Source organism: Rousettus aegyptiacus, unplaced genomic scaffold, assembly GCF_014176215.1.
Source record: "Rousettus aegyptiacus isolate mRouAeg1 unplaced genomic scaffold, mRouAeg1.p scaffold_m13_p_14, whole genome shotgun sequence".
Classification (NCBI taxonomy): Eukaryota; Metazoa; Chordata; class Mammalia; order Chiroptera; family Pteropodidae; genus Rousettus; species Rousettus aegyptiacus.
This window is the reverse complement of record NW_023416289.1, coordinates 3,214,132-3,232,775: the sequence shown is the minus strand read 5'-3', so window position 1 is coordinate 3,232,775 and position 18,644 is coordinate 3,214,132. Positions and strand designations below refer to the sequence as shown.

The 18,644-nt window shown below is 53.3% G+C and overlaps 1 protein-coding gene across 8 annotated transcripts in view; it reads left to right on the top strand.

Annotated features, from left to right (window-relative positions):
• LOC107512255 (nuclear receptor coactivator 5-like) overlaps positions 1-18,439 on the top strand; it is a 45,532-nt gene extending 27,093 nt beyond the window's left edge. For 5 of the 8 annotated variants that reach the window (XM_036231249.1, XM_036231250.1, XM_016147618.2 and 2 more), the window contains 5 exons: positions 3,311-3,510; positions 6,239-6,514; positions 7,407-7,598; positions 9,709-9,855; positions 17,608-18,439. In XM_036231249.1, coding sequence (XP_036087142.1) covers positions 3,311-3,510; positions 6,239-6,514; positions 7,407-7,598; positions 9,709-9,855; positions 17,608-17,837 — 1,045 coding nt within the window. In that variant the 3' untranslated portion in view covers positions 17,838-18,439. Of the gene's footprint in view, positions 1-3,310; positions 3,511-6,238; positions 6,515-7,406; positions 7,664-9,708; positions 9,856-12,288; positions 12,379-17,607 lie in introns of those variants that run through there. The other 3 variants (XM_016147620.2, XM_016147619.2, XM_016147621.2) reach the window with 3 other exon arrangements.
• Positions 18,440-18,644: the final 205 nt, after the last annotated feature.

Here is an 18,644-nt window from a genome sequence, read left to right as displayed (position 1 = left end):
TCCCGCGGGCGGGAGATTTCTCAGGGTCACTGTCACGTTCAGCGTTTCTGTGTTGCTCGAGTTTTCGGCAGTGAGCGTCTATCAGTTTCATAATCACAGAACATCCAAAGCTGTTCTCGGGGTTGGGCGGCCTGCGCCAGGCTCTGTCCGAGGCCCTGGGGATGCCGCAGGGGGCATCGCCGTCTGGCGCGGCGCGCCTTCCCGCCGCCCACGCCCACCCTAGGATGCTCCGCCCCCTTCTCCGCCGCCGTTGAATTCCTCTCAGTCTCCGCCCACGCTGGTTTCTTCTTCAGTGTCGGGCGCCCGTCCCCTCTTTCCCACGTGGGCGCTTCAGCGCGGCTGCGGCCGGGTCCTCTGCGGGCTCCCGCCCTCCGGCTGGGTCAGCTCGGCCCGTGGGTCTGCGCGGCGCTCTGGACTTGCACGCTGTGGCCGGCACTGAGGGCAGACGGGCGTTAGTGTGTGGTGACGACTGTGTCTCCGGGCGAGGTCGGGTTTCGTGGCGCTTCGCAGAGCCTGGCGTGCGGACCGCGGTCACTCGGGGTCATGCATGCTTACTCTGGGTTCCTTTCTGAGTGACGCAGAGGACCCAGACAGACGAGCACTGAGAACTCCTGAGCAGGAGACCGGCATGTGCAAAGCAGCTCAGCATCAAGGCAGCGTAGTTGTTCTCACTTTAGGTGAAAATTTGCCATCTCAAAATGACAGACTTTTTATCCTGCGGTATTTCTTTTACTGAAATCTAATTCTTTTGTAGATAGCATCCTTACTGTAAGAGTTTGTGGAAGCAAAATTATAGCTCCACCTCATTTGGAGGGTACGCGGGTTGGGCCTCGGGAGACAGTGTGCAGGAAGGAGGGGGTCCGCCACGGCGCGGAGGGCGGGAGAGGCCAGCCCCTCGCGTTAGACCGGAAGGACTACCGCCGTGCTCTGGACGCTGTGACCGTGTGATAATTTAAACCGACGTGGAGCCCAGAGGTAGCAGCGACTCGGCCTGCACAGCGGCTCTGTTTCCCTCCACATTCAGCCGTGTTGGTGCAGCGCTCTGCGCCGACCAGCCGGGAAACCGCACTCATCGTCCACGAGCTTCGCCTTCTCAACGCTCCCGGCAGGCGTCGCACCCGACGGGTAGCACTCGCGCTCCTCTTAGAGGCGCGACCGACCCCAGCTGCCAGCTGGCCCGCACCACCCGGTGACGCTCGCCGCTTTCCCGTCTCCAGAGCCAGGTCGACGGGTATGAATCTGAGTGCAGCTTTTTGTGATGCGAGGAGCACTGGGATGGCTGCTTTTGTCCCCCCTCATCTGGAGAGAGGCTCCCCAGCCTCTGCGCAGCGCTCCATGTTCTGGCATGTTGCCGTGGGTTAGGACTTTGCTGGGTGCAGGCTGGGACCCCCTCTGCCACGTGCCGTCTGCATCAGTTGGGGAGCCCTAAGACTCTGCCAGGCTGCTCGCTCTGTTGTCGCTTTGCTGTTGGAAAGATTTGTAGTGATAAATTAGTTGCCCGATTCATTCCCTTATACTCTAAAACAGTAATGAATTTTTAAATCATATGTGAATTATTTTTGTGATAATTTTAACTCATGGATTGTCACTCTGCAAACATGAACCATGTCTTGTTTTTCTTGTTTTCCTCTTGAATTTATTTTCTGAAATCATCTATACTCTCCAAAATTGCCAGAGAAGCATTTTCCTGCCATCACGTTAATTTTTAATTCACAGGCACACGTTTAAAGTGCACCTGTTGTACGTAAAGCTCTCCCCTGGACACGGCGAGGGGCACGGAGATGAGCAACAGTTCCCGTTCATACCACAGGCAGACGAGTGACATAAAACATGCCCGCAGATAGCAGGGGGAGGACGGAGCGGGCAGAGCCGTCCCCGCTCTCCGCGGGGCGCACGCAGGGGAGAGTGGGCACCGTGCGGGGCCCGAGCAGGTGGATCACGGAGGTGTCAGAGGAGAGTGGGCACCGTGTGGGCCCGAGCAGGTGGATCACGGAGGTGTCAGGGGACAGTGGGCACCGTGTGGGGCCCGAGCAGGTGGATCACGGAGGTGTCAGGGGAGAGTGGGCACCGTGTGGGCCCAAGCAGGTGGATCACGGAGGTGTCGGGGGACAGTGGGCACCGCGTGGGCCCCGAGCAGGTGGATCATGGAGGTGTTGGGGACAGTGTCATTCGGCTGGGCCTTTGAGGTGAGGGCCGCTGAGTCTCGCAAACAGGACAGCAGGGCAGGCACAGCTGGAAGGAGAGTACAGAGAGTCGATTGTCCCAGGATTACAGGAAATGAAGTTAGGGAAGAGAAGGTGCGTGAAACGCAGTACGTTATAAACCTGTTAAGACAGTTGGAGCCCCATCTTGCCAGGACTTTGAAGGCTAGAGTAAGAATTTAGGATGTTGAGCAGTTACTGTGGCATTTCTGGAAGTGGTACCTTTAACAAGACGACTCAGAGGCTGAGGTGTAGGATGGGCTGAAGCGGGCCCGGAAGCCAAGGACAGAAGCTGTGGCAGGGGGCCTCCGCAGGTGTGTGAGCAAGGACTGGGCAGGAGCGGGATCAGAAACCCAAGGGAGAGGCCTTGGACCGGTTCTCGAGGACCCGCGGAGCAAGGCCGAGCAGGTAGACGAGATGACTCTGGTTTAGATCCACTGCTAGCCGTGAGGCGAGTGGTGCTGACTGAGACCGTTAACTCCGGTATCATCCATTTACTCTTTAGCAAGGACTGTCTCGGTGTTTGTAGCCTCAGCGAGCATTGGTCTGCCCCAGAGCTAATTGTAAGTGAGCAGCCTCTCATTTTGCTGAAGACGGTGGTCTCATCTGTTTTTTAAAACAATCTTAATTTTTCTTTACGGTCTTTAAATTGAAATGACTTTATCAAGTAACACTTGAATGATTCCATTTTGAAAAATGCCGGCCACACCATGGACCTTAACCAGTGTATCATGTCACACAAAAACGTGACTTTGACTTCTCTGCTTTCTTTATAAAGTGGTGCACGTAGTCAGCCATGTGAGAGCACTGCGTTTCCAGAACGGTGCCTCCGCTGCTCATAACTGATCCCATCATTCACTTGACACAGCTGCGAGTGTCTTCAGCAAGTCTAAGAATGAAATGGGTTGTAGGGCACATACGATTTTCGAAAAAAAAAAAAAAATGTAACATCTTCCATTTCTCTAAATACAGTAAAAAATACAGTATCTTACCACTTACTTAAATTTGTGACGCATCAAATATCTGTGGAACAAGTGCTTGGTGACGGATTTTTTCCTTATGTTCGATGGCAGTAACCCGCCTTTTTCTTGTGCACGCGTGTGTTTAAGGGAATACGCCACAGTCATAGGCCATCGGTTGCAGGATCACGGCCTCGTGGTGGAAATGATTCACCTCACCTCCGAGTCGGGACTCGCGCGCGCCCTGCAGGAAGTTAAGGACGACGGCTCCCCGTTTTGTGTCCTCGTCGAGCAGTCTAATGTAAGACTTTCTTCTTGCACCTTAATTACGCTTCATGAGTCCATGAAAGGTAAGTTCAGCTCAGTCTAGAATGACCACTTGAAATAGGTCCTGCTTTAAAAATGTAATGTTTTTTCTTCATGTGCTGGTACGCTTTGCAGGTTTCATTTGTCAGTTTCTAAACTGGGTCTAACTGCGGAAAGTGGCTTCCTTGTTGGAATGGGTGTCACAGAGCGCTGTGTATTAGACAATTGAAACTGAAATCGTCTTTATCATCTCTGACTTAAGAATCCAAAACATCTTGTCCAGAATATTACGTAACCAATTCAGTTTTCCTGTGCAGAATTTCTGATCTGATCTCACCACCATCTTTTCTACTCTTAATGTTAAGCCTAAAAGATTTTGTGTTCATCATCTCCTGAAGTCTCTTAGACAGCCTTCTCGCCAACTTTGCCTTTTCAAGAATGTCTCTAACATCTCATTGTTCTTGGGCTCATGAGACTACACTGAAATGAACTCTTTTTTTCTTCCCTAAAATACACAGACGTAGGCAAATGCACACTTCCCAGGCCACCCTCACCTTCTCCCTCCTGGTCAGAGCTGCTGCTTTAAGGAGGGGCTGCCCTGTGGACAGACGGCCACCTTCACAGCTCACCCAGAGTCACACCAGACAAGCCAGGCTGTTCTAGTCCTCTCGTCTGTGCAGACGTTCTTGGTGCCATCTCTGTTCCACCTAGAAATACTTAGATCCTCCTCTGTGCCAGGCACCGTACGAGACGTCAGGCCAGCCCTGCTTCCCGTCTCTGCCCGGGTGAGCAGCAGCCAGGCAGGCGTCTCCAGTCGGCCCAGCCCGTGTGTCCTGAGCAGTGCAGGGTTTCCACTGCCAGGTCGGAGACCTCTCCCTTGGGCAGAGACCATGTGGGGCACTCGTAGCTGGATTTGTATCCTGCCTGTGGCTTCTGGAGCCTGGAGAGAAGTCAGCGCAGGATCGGAGTCCTCTAACCCAGCCATAATGTTGTATCTGAAGGGACAGCGGTGACGACCACTCGCTTCCCGTCGGTTGGGGACGCCGGGACATCTTACATTCTGACCATTGCGTTAGCTTAGGCTTTTTGTAGCCACCCACACCCCCCTGGCCAGCTCTTGCTCGGCACTGTTCTGAAGAGTATGAAACTATGGTTTTTCTAAGCACAGAAAATGCCTAATTTATTTTACATAAATAATAAGACTAAACCACGTTTATGTCATACGTAAGTTCTGAAAATGTAGAGGAAAACGCACACTATCAATTAACAAATCCCTGGAGTAGGGATCAGTGTAATTTCAACTGGCTGTGCAAAGGGCTAAGCACTTCCGGTCACCAGTGCTTACCTCCATGCAAGGGCATTTCGGAGATTCTCGCTAAAGTACGCAGGCGGAGTAATTTATCAAATGCTGAAATCCTTTTTATAAGAGCACTGCTTCAAGAAAGCACAGACTCTATTTATAGCATATTACAAATCCAAAGGATAGTTTCGTTTTCATGCCCAGAATGGTATTAAAAGGCACATGCTTCATTTCTCGTCCATTCATTTAATTATTGAAGTCAGATCATAAGTAAAAAGAACACTGTTTTATGCTATAAGCTACATGTATTTTAGCAAAGTTAATCTTAGCCGGTTCCTTTTCATGGTGCTTTATAGCGGACGGTTTATTTTGTACCTTGCATGCAGCCGTCATTCAGAAGTGTGTGGAGCTGCTTCTGTGCCAAGACACACATTTAAAATAGGCAAACAATGAAATTTCAGCACCCGAAGACAAATATATATTTACATTTCTTTCTGAATGTAACCTTAATAAACAGAGTTTAAGAGTTTGGCCAAACACTGTAACCTCTGTCATAGCTCTGTGGTGCTGCCCCTTGGGTCCTGAATTTGTTGGCAGCTGGTGCTATATGGCAAGACAGGCTAGGGGCCGCCCATCCGCAACGAAACTTCTATTACGCCTTATTCTCAGTAGTAACCCAGGAGAGAGCAGGAGACACCTATGCGCCGACTGCAGCCTTTAAGTTATGTGGAAGCTGCTCTTGGTGTCTAGAATTTATTTCATATGTGGTAGTGAGGGCCCGGAGCACACCCGACCTGAGCTGGAAAGGCCTGACACGTTTAAGACCCCACAGGCCTGAGCCCAAGGCTGCAGAGCCACGTAGAGGACGAGGGTCACTCCCCATGCCACGGCGACAGCCCGGGAGCCCCGCGCCGCCAGTCAGCCTGCCGTTCCTCAGACTGTCGCGTGCACGCAGTTCAGAGGTCAGAGGTCGGCGCTCGGGCTTCACAGTGCAGAGCCGCAGCCCCGCCTCAGCCTCTTCTCACCCCTGCTCTGCTCCTGGGGGCGCCCTTCCCGCCTCCGCTGGCCGCTTCTGCGAGTCGCACGCATCTCAAGCTCTACGCCCTGATTTCTGGAACGAAATGAAACACCTTCACTTTTAGTTTTTGTATGTTTGTTTTTAACTTTGAGTAGCCGTGATGGTTGAAGTTGTGTTTTTTTTTAGGCTGCATTTGTGTAGCCATAGAATGCTCATCGACACACACGCCACCTCTTTCTCCCCCTCCCCTCTCCCCTTCTCTCTCTCTCTCTCTCTCTCTCTCTCTCTCTCTCTCTCTCTCTCTCTCTCTCTCTCTCTCGGAAAGACCGTTTAAACAACATGTAGCTAGAGTAACTGTGTTATTTTTTGATTTTTTTCCCTCTTTTTCGTAAATGTGTTTTTACATGAACTCGGGAACCCGCTCGATGTAAAGCAGACTCTTTCTTGTCCCTAGTGCATCGTCACATGCCGCTGGAGGACGCTCTGGTGCTGGTGGCTAAGGCGTATAGGAGACTGTTCGCCAAACGGGAGGAGCAGGAACATGCCGGCATCGCTCTGAGGGCCGGGGAGCTGGTAGATGACTTCCTGGCCCGGGAGTGCCTCACCAGCTACCCCGTGCCCGCGGGCGTGCGGCATCTCCTTTTCCTGTTGAACGAGGGCAAACATTTGCACAGGAGTGAGTTGGACTTGCTCATCGCCTACCTGAAGACCAGGAGAGGGCAGCTGGAAGGTATTTGGCACAGTCCCTTTTCCTTCCCCATTTCGAACCCCAGAAGATCCTTTTCTGCAAAGCCATGGATGGTACAAAAGAAAAGAAGTTTTTGGTCGCGAGAACGTCCCTCTGTAATACAAAGGTATCTGAGTTGGACATGGTCCAGATAGGGTAACTCTATCTTAATGTTTAACGTTCGTAGACCAAAATGCTACTTCCAAAACTAAATTTCCTTTCAAACCAGACTTTTAGTGTGTGCACAGGATGACTTCTCTGTATGGATGGACACGTAGAGATGGTCCAGGTGCTGTCAGTTTATTTTTCTGTTTCTGAGTTGCCATTTTCTGTTCATCAAGACTCTCGTAAGATTCCATTTTTAAGCGTCTGGTAAACTGGAAGCAGTTCCTAATCTTGGAGATTTTAACAATCATTCCAGGCACAAGCGAGGTCCTTAAAGCAGTAACTTTTCACTCTGCTAGTTGTAAGTAGTTAAGAAAAAATAATCATCACTCGTCCCATATGGGAACAAGTAGCTGACATTAATAGGATGGCAGCGAAGCTTTAAAGAAATCGTTCACCTCATAAAATGTTTTAATTTTGTGCACTCGTATTGTGCGCAGTTTCTCGGAGTGGGGAGGGAGCCCAGAAACTTAAAACAGCAGGTTCGTCTCTTTGAGATGGACTGACATAAAACGTTACGTTAGTGACAGGTGTACGGCACGACGACTTGATGTTCGCGTAGACCGTGACGCGATCACCACAGCGCGTCCAGCTGCCTTCCTGTTTCTCCGACTATAGAAATCTCCGTGGCAGAAAAAGTCGAGGTCTTCCTCGACCTGCCTCTGTTCTCCGTGCAGCCTGCAGGCCGGCAGCAGCCTCTGCTGACCATTTGTTTTCTCCATTTTTCCAGGCCTCGAGACACCAAGTACTTTGACTGGCAGTGACCATGCGTCATTTCAAGGCAGGACCGCCTCCATCATGGGCAAGCCGCCTCCGCTCCTTCCAACTCCCGGAAAGAGGGCCTTCCTGAGCCCTCCTGCCCCAGCCCCTGCCAAGTCCCCCTTGTTAGGGGATAGGCCCGGAGGTCTCCTCCCGCCCCCAGGTCAGCATGCCCCTCCGGGAGCGGGGTGTGCCAGCGGCTCCTCCATTCCCCGGGGAAGCAGGAAGGTGCGGAGCAGGGGCAGCGTCCGTTACGCGTGTTCAGTGAACGTCTGGATGTCAGGAGCCAGGAGGGAGACTCGGGGGCTCAGTGGCTGCCACTCCTCCTGAACGAGCTGCCAGAGTTTTAACACAGGGAGAAGTTGAAGGGGGCTCTTCTCCCAAGGTTTGTGGCCGCCGGTGGGGCGACCCAAACCAAGTCGTCGTAGGAAGCGCTAGGAACTCGGGAGTGTGTGTCAGGTTTCTTTTCTGCGCAGTCGCTGCTAAAGGGTCTCTGGCCGGGGCCTGGCGTGGGGTCGCGTTACTGTGGACTTCCCCCGTCGTCAGTGACGTGGAACCCAGCTCGGTCAGCCGAAGACAAGAAGGAGGCTCCGTCAGCTTGCCTCGCTGGGAACCCCAGAGCTGACTAGCTTCGGGCCCGAGCCCTGGGGGCCGGGCTCCCAGCCAGGCCCGGCGTTCGGCCCCGCACGCCCCTGCACCTCCGCGGGTCCTGCCGTCTGAGCCTCCCGTGCCCCTGGGGGTGAAGGCCGTAGGCCCCCGGCGTGCAGCCCCCCGCCCCCCAGTCACGGCACCCTCGTTTCTCCTCCAGGCGTCTGTCCCCCTGTCTCCCCTCCTGTCCCTGCGAGCCTGGAGTGGGAGCAGAGAGGAGCCAGGCGACAGGCGTTCGCGGTCTGCCAGTCAAGGAGGAAGTCGTCCGCGCCGTCTTCGTGGGGGCCCGCTTTTTCCCGGGGTCCTAAATAAAATCGGGAGCCGGGGTGCGTTCGTGCGGCTTCAGCCTCGTCCGCAAGCGGGGTGCTGGCAGCCAGGGCCTTCGCTGTGGGCACAGTGTCCAGGGACGTGGCGCGGACCCGCAGGGAGGGGCCGTGCCCATGTGGGCGCAGTGTCCAGGGACACGCGGCGCGGACCCGCAGGGAGGGGCCATGCCCATGTGGGCACAGTGTCCAGGGACGCGGCGCGGACCCGCAGGGAGGGGCCGTGCCCACGCCCTGGTGGCTGTGCTGACATGGCGCTAGGCGCGGGGTGGTGTAGGGAAGCCGCACAGCCCAAGGCCGAGCGTTCCCGCCCCGCCGCCCTGTGACCCCCGACTCGCTGGATGCGTGCGCGCCCGGCCCGCGGCTTCTCTGCCCCCCACGGCCTGAGCCTGAGCTGCCTCGCACCGCTCCGCGCACCGGCTCCCCCTCCCCCAGCCCGGCCGCTTCCCGTACACCCACCTCTGAGAAGGGCATGAATGAATGGGACAAGGGCCCAGGAAGAAATTTTTTCGCTCTGAATTTTTTCTCACTTTGCCATTAACTTAACAAAACTTTTTCAGACCTTCAAAGAGGGCCGGGTGCTCGCTCAGGGACTTGGCCAGGACTGAGGAGTGTCCTGTTGGGCAGGGCGAGGCCCATGCCAGGCAGACTGTCTGCGCGAGCCGGACGGGACAGGGAGCTAGGCCGCCGCGGGCCCGTGCTCTGGGTGGGCGGGCGTCACCTCCCCTGGAGCAGGGCACCTCGCTCTGCTGCGGCTCTGCCTTTCTGACCTGTCTGGGAACCTCACTGCCTCGATGCTTGAGAAAATGTGTTGCAAGTGTCAAGACAGAGTGTTTGGGACAAACCCCAGTCGTGAGAATTGGGGGTGGAGGACCAGGACGTCAAGACAGGCGTGGGCTGGACCGAGGATTGGCAGACGTCTCCTTAAAGGGCCAGATAGTGAATATTTTATTTTAGACTTTGTGGACCAAGAAGCAAATTCAAGGCTATTATGTCAATACTTGCATAACTATTTAAAAATGTAGCCATTTGAAGATGAGAAAACCATTCTTAGCTGGCAGCTGATACCAAAAGAAACAGCAGGCCGGATCTGGCCTGCACACACCAGCTTGCTGACCCCGGGGCGACCGCCGAGGCAGAGTCTGGGCCCCGAGAGGACCTGGGAGAGCTTCCAGGAGCGGAGGGCGGGCCTGGTGCGCGTGGCAGGTCCAGTGCTCCCCGCTCAGCCCCTGCGGGGAGAGCGGCTGGGACGGGCTTCATCGCTTGTCTTCCTGTTTACGTGTTGGGTTTTGTTCTCTGCAGGACCGGTCAATCCCAAAAGTCTACTTCCCCCTCCCCCGCTTCCAGCAGCCCCTTCCAAGAGGACTGCTCCTGTGGGGTGCACCCCTCCAAAGCCCGGCAAGCGTCCACTTCTCGGGGAGAAGCCAGGCCTTTTAGCGCTACCAGCAGGTGAGTAGCCCGGTGAGCTGCGAGCTGCATTCTAGGTTAGTACTGTGCAGTAGAACTTCCTGAAACGGTGGAAATGTTCTCCTTGTCCTGTACGGTAGCCGAGAGCCATCTGCGGCTACTGAGCATTTGAAATGTGGGTAATACCACTGAGAAACTGAATTTTTAATTTAACTTAAGTTGATTTACATGCCTGTCGTCGCACAGTCGTCACAGACGGCCAGCGGCCCCCGCCATGGGCAGCACGCTCCTCGGCTGTCGGCGGCATCAGGAAGCTGTAGCGACAGGCAGGAAAGTGTATTGTGTTTCTACCATGTAGAAATCTATTATTTTATAGTCTTTTCCTCCCTCTTCCTCTTTTTTTAAAGCTGGAAATGTATTTAAAAAGGGGACTGTATTTCCACCATAAATGGATGTCATTGTCGATTGCTGTAAAAGCAGAAGGTGACCACAACGCACACACACACGAGGTCACTAAACCCCTGCCCGGGAGTCATCTCCCTTGGGTAGGGGAGAGCATCGATGAGGGCTGGGGAGGCGTTAGTGGGGCACCTTGGCCGCTCAGCAGGGTGCAGAGCTTGGCAGGGCGAGTGTTTTCTTCGAGGTCGAATGTCATCTGATCTGCGCCCACGCTTCCCTGAGGTGGTTTGGAAGTGGACGCCTTGTTTCTGCGCGGCCCAGGGAGGCGCAGCCCTTCGCCTGCCTGGCAGGAGGCTGGGTCTGACCTGTCGTATGCGAGGTACTGACCGGCTGGTAGCCCGCCCTGGCACGGAGCCTGCCCGGGAAGAGAGGCCGTCTCTCCGCCTCCCTTCCCAGTGCAGCCCGGGCCCATTCCCATCTTCCCTGGTGCCGCCTCGCCTGCTGTGTGGCTGCGAGGGGTGAGGCCAGAGCCCGCCAGGCCGCCCCCAAACCCACCAGGGCACACGGGCAGACCCTCGGCTGGTCCGCCACGGTGGTGGTTGAGAGCTGGGGTGCACTCTGGCTCGGGGGCAAGGCGGCCGGGCAGGCATTTTGCTGGCTGCATCTCCAGCCAGGAGTCAGTCCTCTGAGTTCACTCAGGTTCTCGTCTGAGATTTGGGCTTGAAGCCCAGCTGTTTGGGAAGTGAGCCTTTGTCCCTCTTTATTCTTCGTGAAAGAGACGTTTTTCATGATACTTAATGCCATTTTAAAGCTTCAGCCCTCTATTTTCTTATCCAGACGTGCTTCCGCAGGGTGTGCATTGCTGTGTTTGTGGTATGAGAGATGTACATTTGTAAAAGTGGTGGCAGGGCATGGGACAAACGTGGCTCAGCGACACCCACCGCCTGGAGACTCGGACGATGTGTCTAACTCCGAAGGTCCTCGTCCCACAGACAGCGTTTTGGGGGAATCTCGAGAACTTTGCTCACCCCTAAAATGGCCCTCCATGGTTTCTGAGGCCCCTCTCAGCCCCCAATTCCAGGACTAATAGTTGGAGAAAGCTTTTTTAAAAAAGCAAAAATGAAAACACGAAGCAAGCCTGTGCAAAGTACAGCTGCCTCTCAGCTCACAACGGGGTTGTGTCGATCAACGTGTCTAAAGTAGAAAATGGCCTAAGTCAGAAATACACCTAACGTCCTGAACGCCTTAGCTGACCTTGCTGGTTTCTGCTGAATGCTGTCACACCACCACAAGGTCGAAACGTCGTAAGCTGGACCATCCTAAAAGCGGGGACCGTCTGTGTGATGATAACGGTTACCGCGCCTTGGTTCCCGTTACGGGCCAGACGTTGAGATAATTCCCGTCAGGCCTCACTCAGCCCTGTGAGCCAGTGGCCGCGACTCTCCCCATTTCCCACTGGCGCCACCTAAGGCTCCGAGGGCGATTAACCTGCCCAGGGTCCCACGGTACCCGGCGGAGCCGAGACCACCCTCCAGCCCCGTGACCCCCTTCACACTCTGCTCTGGGCCGGCACACGGTCCCAGTGGCACGCGAACCTTATCAACGGCTGCTGCTTGGATCCCAACCACAGCCTCCCATCGGCAGCCCTCCCGCTGACCAAAGGCGCTGCCTGTCACAGTGTGAGGGCTGTGGACATCCAGGGGCGAGGGCTCACTGGTTGGTGTGAGGCCGGGGTGAAGTCGTAAAGGCCGAGTGAAGAGCCGGCCTCGGAGGAAGCAGGCGTTGGGGCGCTTGGAGGGAGAGGCGCTGGGACCCGCAGGTGAGGTGTTTGCGGCGCAGCGAAGGTGGCGGTGTGGCCAGGTGTCCCGCGGTCGTCCTCTATAAGATGAGGGCTGTTGCCGGGAGTAAACGAGATGGGAGGAACGGGAGTCTGAACGGGACTCGCGCAGATGTCTGCCGCGACTTGGTCGGCGTAAGCCTGCAGAGGTGGGCGCAGCTGGGGACGTGGGTCGGGCCGGGCGCTCCGTGGGCCGGGGAGGGACGGAGGGTGATGCCGCCGTGTCCCTCCTCTTCCAGCGTGTGCGCAGGCGGCGTCCTTGCTGAACTCGGGAGGGCTCTGCTGAGCCAGGACAACGCGGCGACGTCCCGCCCCCTGAGGACCCAGCCTGGGGACAGACGGTGGGGACAGATGTGGCATCCCTTCTGTGACACGTGGCCCTGGGGAAACTTCACGTTGTGCCAAACTACAGCTCTGTGGAAGGTCGTCGTCACAGGCCTTGGACTTTGAAGTCGTTGGGTGATATACGTGTTACAATGCAATTTAAAACTTCGGCTTTTACGTAGGGCGCCCCCTTTTTTAAAAAGCTCGTTATTTGGGGATGGTTTTAGATTTACAGGGGGTTCACAGAATGGTGTAGGGGCTCCCTCCGTGCAGCTTCCCTGGGCGTCGCCATGTCGGTAACCGTGGTGCAGCTCCCGGGGGCTCCCGGGGGCTCCCGGGGTCAGCGGCGTCACCCCTGCCGCGGACCGTGGCTCACCATTTCCCCCACCAATGTCGTTTTCCGTTTCAAGAGCCTGTTCTGGGGACCACATTGCAGTTAGGCCCCTTTTAATGTTACTGTGTTCTAGTTTGTTTTTTTTTTTACTAGTACTTTAAAAACATTTTGAATATATAGAAAATCCGAATGAATAGTGCAGTGAATACCCATATATTCTGTGGTCAGATTCGACAGTTGCTAAAATTCTGTCATTTTTTAACTTGTACATTCGTCTGTGTAAATAAAGTTTTTTTCTCGGCCATGAAAGTGTTGAAAGTTCGTGATCTCTCGCCTGTCAACGCTTTAGCATGTGTCTCCCGAGAACAAGGACATTCTCTTACACGATGACACCGTTATCACACCCTAAAAGTTAATAATGATAATAATAACATCTAATTTGTGTTTCCAACTTTTAGATTTTCCTGATTGCCTCAAGAATGCTTTTACGGCCATTTTTAAAGGCGGGATTTAATTCGGGTTCTGCATTACGTTTGGGTTTTGTGTGTCTCTGGTTTCCTTTCATCGGGAACCGCCTGCCTTCCCCTTTTTTTTGCCCCCCAGACAAGAGCCCGGGTCGCTCGTCTCCCAGAATGGCCTGCGCTCTGGACCGGCCCGGTGGTTTCCCCGTGCTGTCCGTCCCTCCTCCGCATCCTGAACTGCGGTCGAGAGGCTCGATCAGACTCGTGTCCTACGGTTTCGGTGTGGATAGTTCACAGGTGTCACGCGTGTTAGAAGGCGCCGGGGGTGCGGCGGCGGCGGCAGTGGAGCAGGCGGGCTTTCTCCTCGAGGCGTGACACTTTGGGGTTCGGCAAGTATCCCGCCCCCAGTGACTTCACGTAAGTGTTTTAGAGCCCGTCGATGGCTCTCGCCCGACTCAGCATGTCGGGCCGTCCGCTCTTTTAACCGAAGCGTAGCGTCTTAAGTGTCACTTTACTGAGTTTTGACGGTTGCGCACACCCACGTACCTAGCCCCCAAAACAAGGGGTAGATGTTTCCATCACTTCAGGATGTTCCAGGCACGCCCCAGCCTCCACGGCTGGTCTCTGAGTCATTTCTCCTGGCTCAGTCCCCTGTCCTTGGACACAGTGGGTCCCCAGTGCGGTACGTGGGCCAGTGGTGCTATTTGAGACGATTTTGGGGACGCAGGGACACACCTTTTTATTAACAATAGTTTATCCAGCAGCAAAGGTTTACTAAGCAGCTCCCACATGCTTGCCGTGGTCACAGGGCCGTACTTAATGGCCTGCAGATGCACATCTTTTGTAATAGTTTTTACTCCGTAAATTTTCAACCTAAGACAAATCGTAGATTACAATACATACCCATAAAGCTTTCACACACATTCAGCCACTCTTGGCTTTTTGTCTGGTTTGCTTAATATGTGTATAATTAAGGTACATACTTTTTGGTTTAGCCATTTGAGGGTAAGTTGCAGTAAGTGCTCTTCACACTTAGATCCTTCAGCTCTTACCTCCCAAGAGTAAGGACATTATTCTCTTAGCCATAGTGCAGTTATCAAGATTGGGACATTTAGTGTTGATACCGTGCTGTTATCTATATACACGTATTTACAGTGGACCCAGTGTCACCCCTCAAGCCACCACCTTCCCCACCCCACGATCCGGTTCCAGGTACACAGCGCACTCAGCTTCCTGTCCCTCTGGGTCCCTCTAAAGAGTGGAAGCCTGTTCTGGAGAAGACCCTTCAATCTGAGTTCCATAGTTTTCCAGTTACTCCCTTATAACAGGTGACACTTTTAAATCAAGTAATGTCGGTTTTCCGTTATTGGCCATGCAAAGTTTCCTTTTAAAATATTTAAAATTAAAATGGAAGTCAGTTGTTAAAACTAGGAAGTAAATAATAATAGTACAAGCTATATAAGAACCTGGCAAAAATGGCGACGGTTGCATGTGAATGACTGAGATTTGGACAAACCTAGTAAAACCTGTAGGGAGTCGAAGATGCCGTCGCCTGTCGGCGCCTGGAGGTGGAGGCGGCTGGGGCAGGCTGAGCCCTGCTGGGGCCCTGGGTGTGTGAGCCGGGGCTGTTCGCGCTAGCGCCGGCGGGGCCTCCGCTCCCGCCCCTGGCGGCCCTTCGCCCGCGCAGGCAGGACTCCCATGACCACCGCGTCCCACGGTTCTCCAAGCTTCAAAGTCTTAAGTTCTCACTCGCCCTGAAGCCCTTTCCGTGGGGCGCGAGCTCTTCCTCTGAGCTACAATCTGCCATTCATCAAACTCTCCTTCTTCTGATGGGCTATTTCTTTTTCGCTTTTGTATGCGTATATGTTTCTACATGTTTGTTTATGTGAAGGCGTGATGGACATACAAAGAAGCTGTGTGTGTTTGACGTGTAGAGCCTAGTGAGCCTGGAGGTTAGTATACGCCCACGAAGCCGTCACCGTATACAATGCCCTGAACTCATCCATCACCTGTAGACGTGTCCTCCCCCCGCCTTTTTTTTTTTTTTTTTTGAAAATAAGAGCATTTAACATAAGATTACTCTCCACACAGTTGTTAGGTGTCCCGTGCGGCGTGGCCTGTGTGTCGTGCAGCAGGGGAACAGCGTCCCCTTCAGCCTCCCTCGTGGATCCCCCCCCCCCGCCCCCGCAGCCCGGATCGCGCCCTCTGCTTCCTCCTCCCGTGAGCTCGGCTTAGGTTCCTCATATACGCGGCATCGTGTGGTATCGTTCTGCGTCCGGCGTATTTCACTCAGCTCAGTGTCCTCTGACTTTCTCCATGTTGTGACCAATGGCAGGACTTCCTTCATTTTCGAGGGAAAAACATGTCTGTACATGCCACTTTTTCTTCGTCAGTTTGTCCGTCCGCGCGGTGACGTTAAATCCGCGGTGAGACTCACGTGTCGTTGGGTCTCTAACTCCCGCATCTTCTTCTTCTTGTTCTTCACGGTCTCCAAAGAGTGGCGCTTCCGGCCTGGACCGCAGACAGTGCCCGGGGAACGCAGCCTCTCTCCCCCACCCTCGCCGCCTCTCAGGCCTGAGTCCCTGTCGCCCTGGACCCCTGGTCACCCCTGCGGCGGTGCCCTCGCTCCAGGCCCTGCTGCCTGCTTCAGCGTCATTTTTCCGTGACACCAGGTCAGTGTTCTGGAAGCTGCAAATCAAATCCGGTCACCGCTGTGGTTTCCCCGACCCCAAACATATACTTAAACCCTTTCATTGCCCACAGGATGTGTTTTGAATTAGGGACACAGACCCTGGGGGTTTTCAAAATTGAGTCAAGGTGACTGTAAGTTCTACAAGGATCTTTTGATTTTGGCGTTTCAGTTTTCGTGATAATCTTCAAGACATTTTTAGCATAAGCTGATGCTGGATTATCTGTATCAGCACTTGACAGCTGATCCTGTCCTGTGATGTTAGTGCCTGCGTTTCTTTTGGTTTGCTTTGGTGCCAAGAGATCATCTAAAGAGATAGTTTTAACTGTTCACACGGTGTTTCTCATACGTGTGTGTGTGCGCGCGCGCATCTTTGTGTGAATTTGCACTGCTATGTGTGTGTCTTTCTGTGAGTTCGCACTGGGCCGTGTGTTGAAGCCACACTCCTGAGTCCAGTTTACAGGGACTCCAGCCTCAAGTCTTACCCTGTCCACGTGAATCCCATGTCATGGCTTCCTCCTTGCACCCCACACCGTTAGTGTACCCCTGAGTTCCCTTTTACCGCTCCAGACTCAGCTCAGTGTTCCATCCTCTTGGAGACCTGAGACTCGGCCGGAGGTGACATTTTCTTCTAGCTTCTGTAGCTCCCGTAATGCCCTCAGGGACAGCATTTATCACACTGATGCCATCAAGCATCCGCCTGTCTGGGGACAGGGCTGTGCTCACTCCCTTTCTGTGCCTGGAACCCAACAGGTGCCTAATACACTCTCATCACATGATTTTGTTCATACCCAGGCATTGGCGGTCACACCAGGTATCCTGAGAATTCTCTTCCCATCCTTGGTCCTGAGGAGCTGGGAGATTTGCTGCTCTGAGCGATTATCTCGCATCCTGCCATGTAGATAGTAGATACTCAATTAGCATTCCTCGATTTCTCTGCTCAAGACAGGTCGAGGGTAGTGTTCTTCCCCTATGGGCAAATGTTTTGAAAAAATATCAACTGTCGGAAAGAGGCATCGCTGGCATATTTTTCGGCAGTTTTCCTTGAATTACGTCTCCAGTGCAGGCCATGCTCATGCTCACTTGGCATCTTACTCTCTCTTGTGATGACCCCGCTTATACTTATTCTGTGTTTTTCACAGCCCACCCCCAAAATCCGCAGGGTCTGTCCTGCCAGGCACGCTCTTCGGCTGCCAACGGGAACCACCGCCATGGCCCTTCGTGGTGGACTCACTGTATGACGCTCGCTTTTCTCCCCGGAGCCATTGGGCAAATGTATTGGTTTGAACTTGAACCCTTCTCCTGTCTCCCGCGCTTGTTTGTGTATGATAAACTTTCTGAAGATGTTTGAAAAGTAAATGTTTGAATTGCACATCCTTACGTGATCGATCTCTTGCGCTCCCGTTACCGGCAGGCCGGAGAGACGTTGGAGGTGCCGGCTCAAGCAAGTTATAAAAGAGATGCCGGCAAAGCCAAGTCCACGTCTTGGCAAAGCCAAGCCTTTCTGCGTCTTGACTCTCTCCTAATACATCTGGCAGAGGCTGGCTGTTTAGGTAGAAGCTAATGTAATGGGAGGATGATTATTATTATTATTTTTTTTGCCAGTGGGACCCTGCTTTGTCTCTCCTGAGGATCACGATGAAGGGCGCTGTAAACTCCCCGGGATTCTGTCGTCTCAGATCTGACAGTAGAGTGGGGTAATAGTGACAACGATGTTATAAAAATAACATTTTTTTTTTTACTATTATAGGAGTGATAGACACTCAAGGCAGAGCACTCGGAAGCTTCCAAAACAGCACAAATAAGAAAGACCGTTTCGGCACCTGGGGCGGCCGCCAGCGCCTCTTTCTTTCCCTCCACCCTTTTCCTCGCGCGTTTGCGGCTCTATTCTCCGTTCCCTTCGCCCCTCGGTGGGCCGTGACCGCCTCACCGCGGGGACGTCCATTCTCTCGCCATGCGCAGATAGCACGTTTTGCTTAACCAGCCCCTGGTTGGACATTCAGTTTGGTTCTAATTTCCTGTTATCGTAGATAAACATCTTTATTCATGTGTCTTTGCCGGCATCTCTTTTATAATTTCCTGAGGATAAATTTCGAGAAATAGAATTCTTCAATCAAAAGGAATATACGTTTTAAATACCAAAGTAGGAATAGATTGCGACTTAATAAATATCATTCATGTAGGAAAATTAAAGCTTAATTTACAATCCCACAAGCAGTATTAATGTTAATTTAATATTAATTTAAAATTCCTTCCTGCTGTGTATGGGTGACATGGTTCTATACCCATGGGAGGCAGTGGGGAAGGAAGGAGACTTTGGAGCCACCCTGCCCTGCCTGGGCTCTGATCCCTCTCCCCAGTCATGTGACCTTGGCAAGTTATTTCCGCTCTCTCTTTGCTTCAGCTTCCTCATCTACAAAATGGGGACAATAAAAGTACCCGCCTCGTAACGTTACAATAAAAAATGAAACGAATTAGTACATATAAAGCACTTACAATAGTCCCTGGCTCATAGCAGGTGCCATGAAAGTATTTGCCATTATTTTGCTATCTCGTTTTTCCCCAAACTAGTGCCGCTTGTCAATGAATATGAAACATTTTTCGTGCCTAGCTGACATTCTGTTGTAAGAAAGTGCCTTGATATCTGCATGTGACCAGTCTTGTGTCCTTGCTAGCTTCCTCTTGGTTATGAGTTCCGGTAGCTGTGTGGGGTTAGCTAGGCTCACCTTTAAAAGCCCCCCATCTGCCCGGGGCTCTGAGCTCCGGTGGCAGCACCCGCGGCGGGGA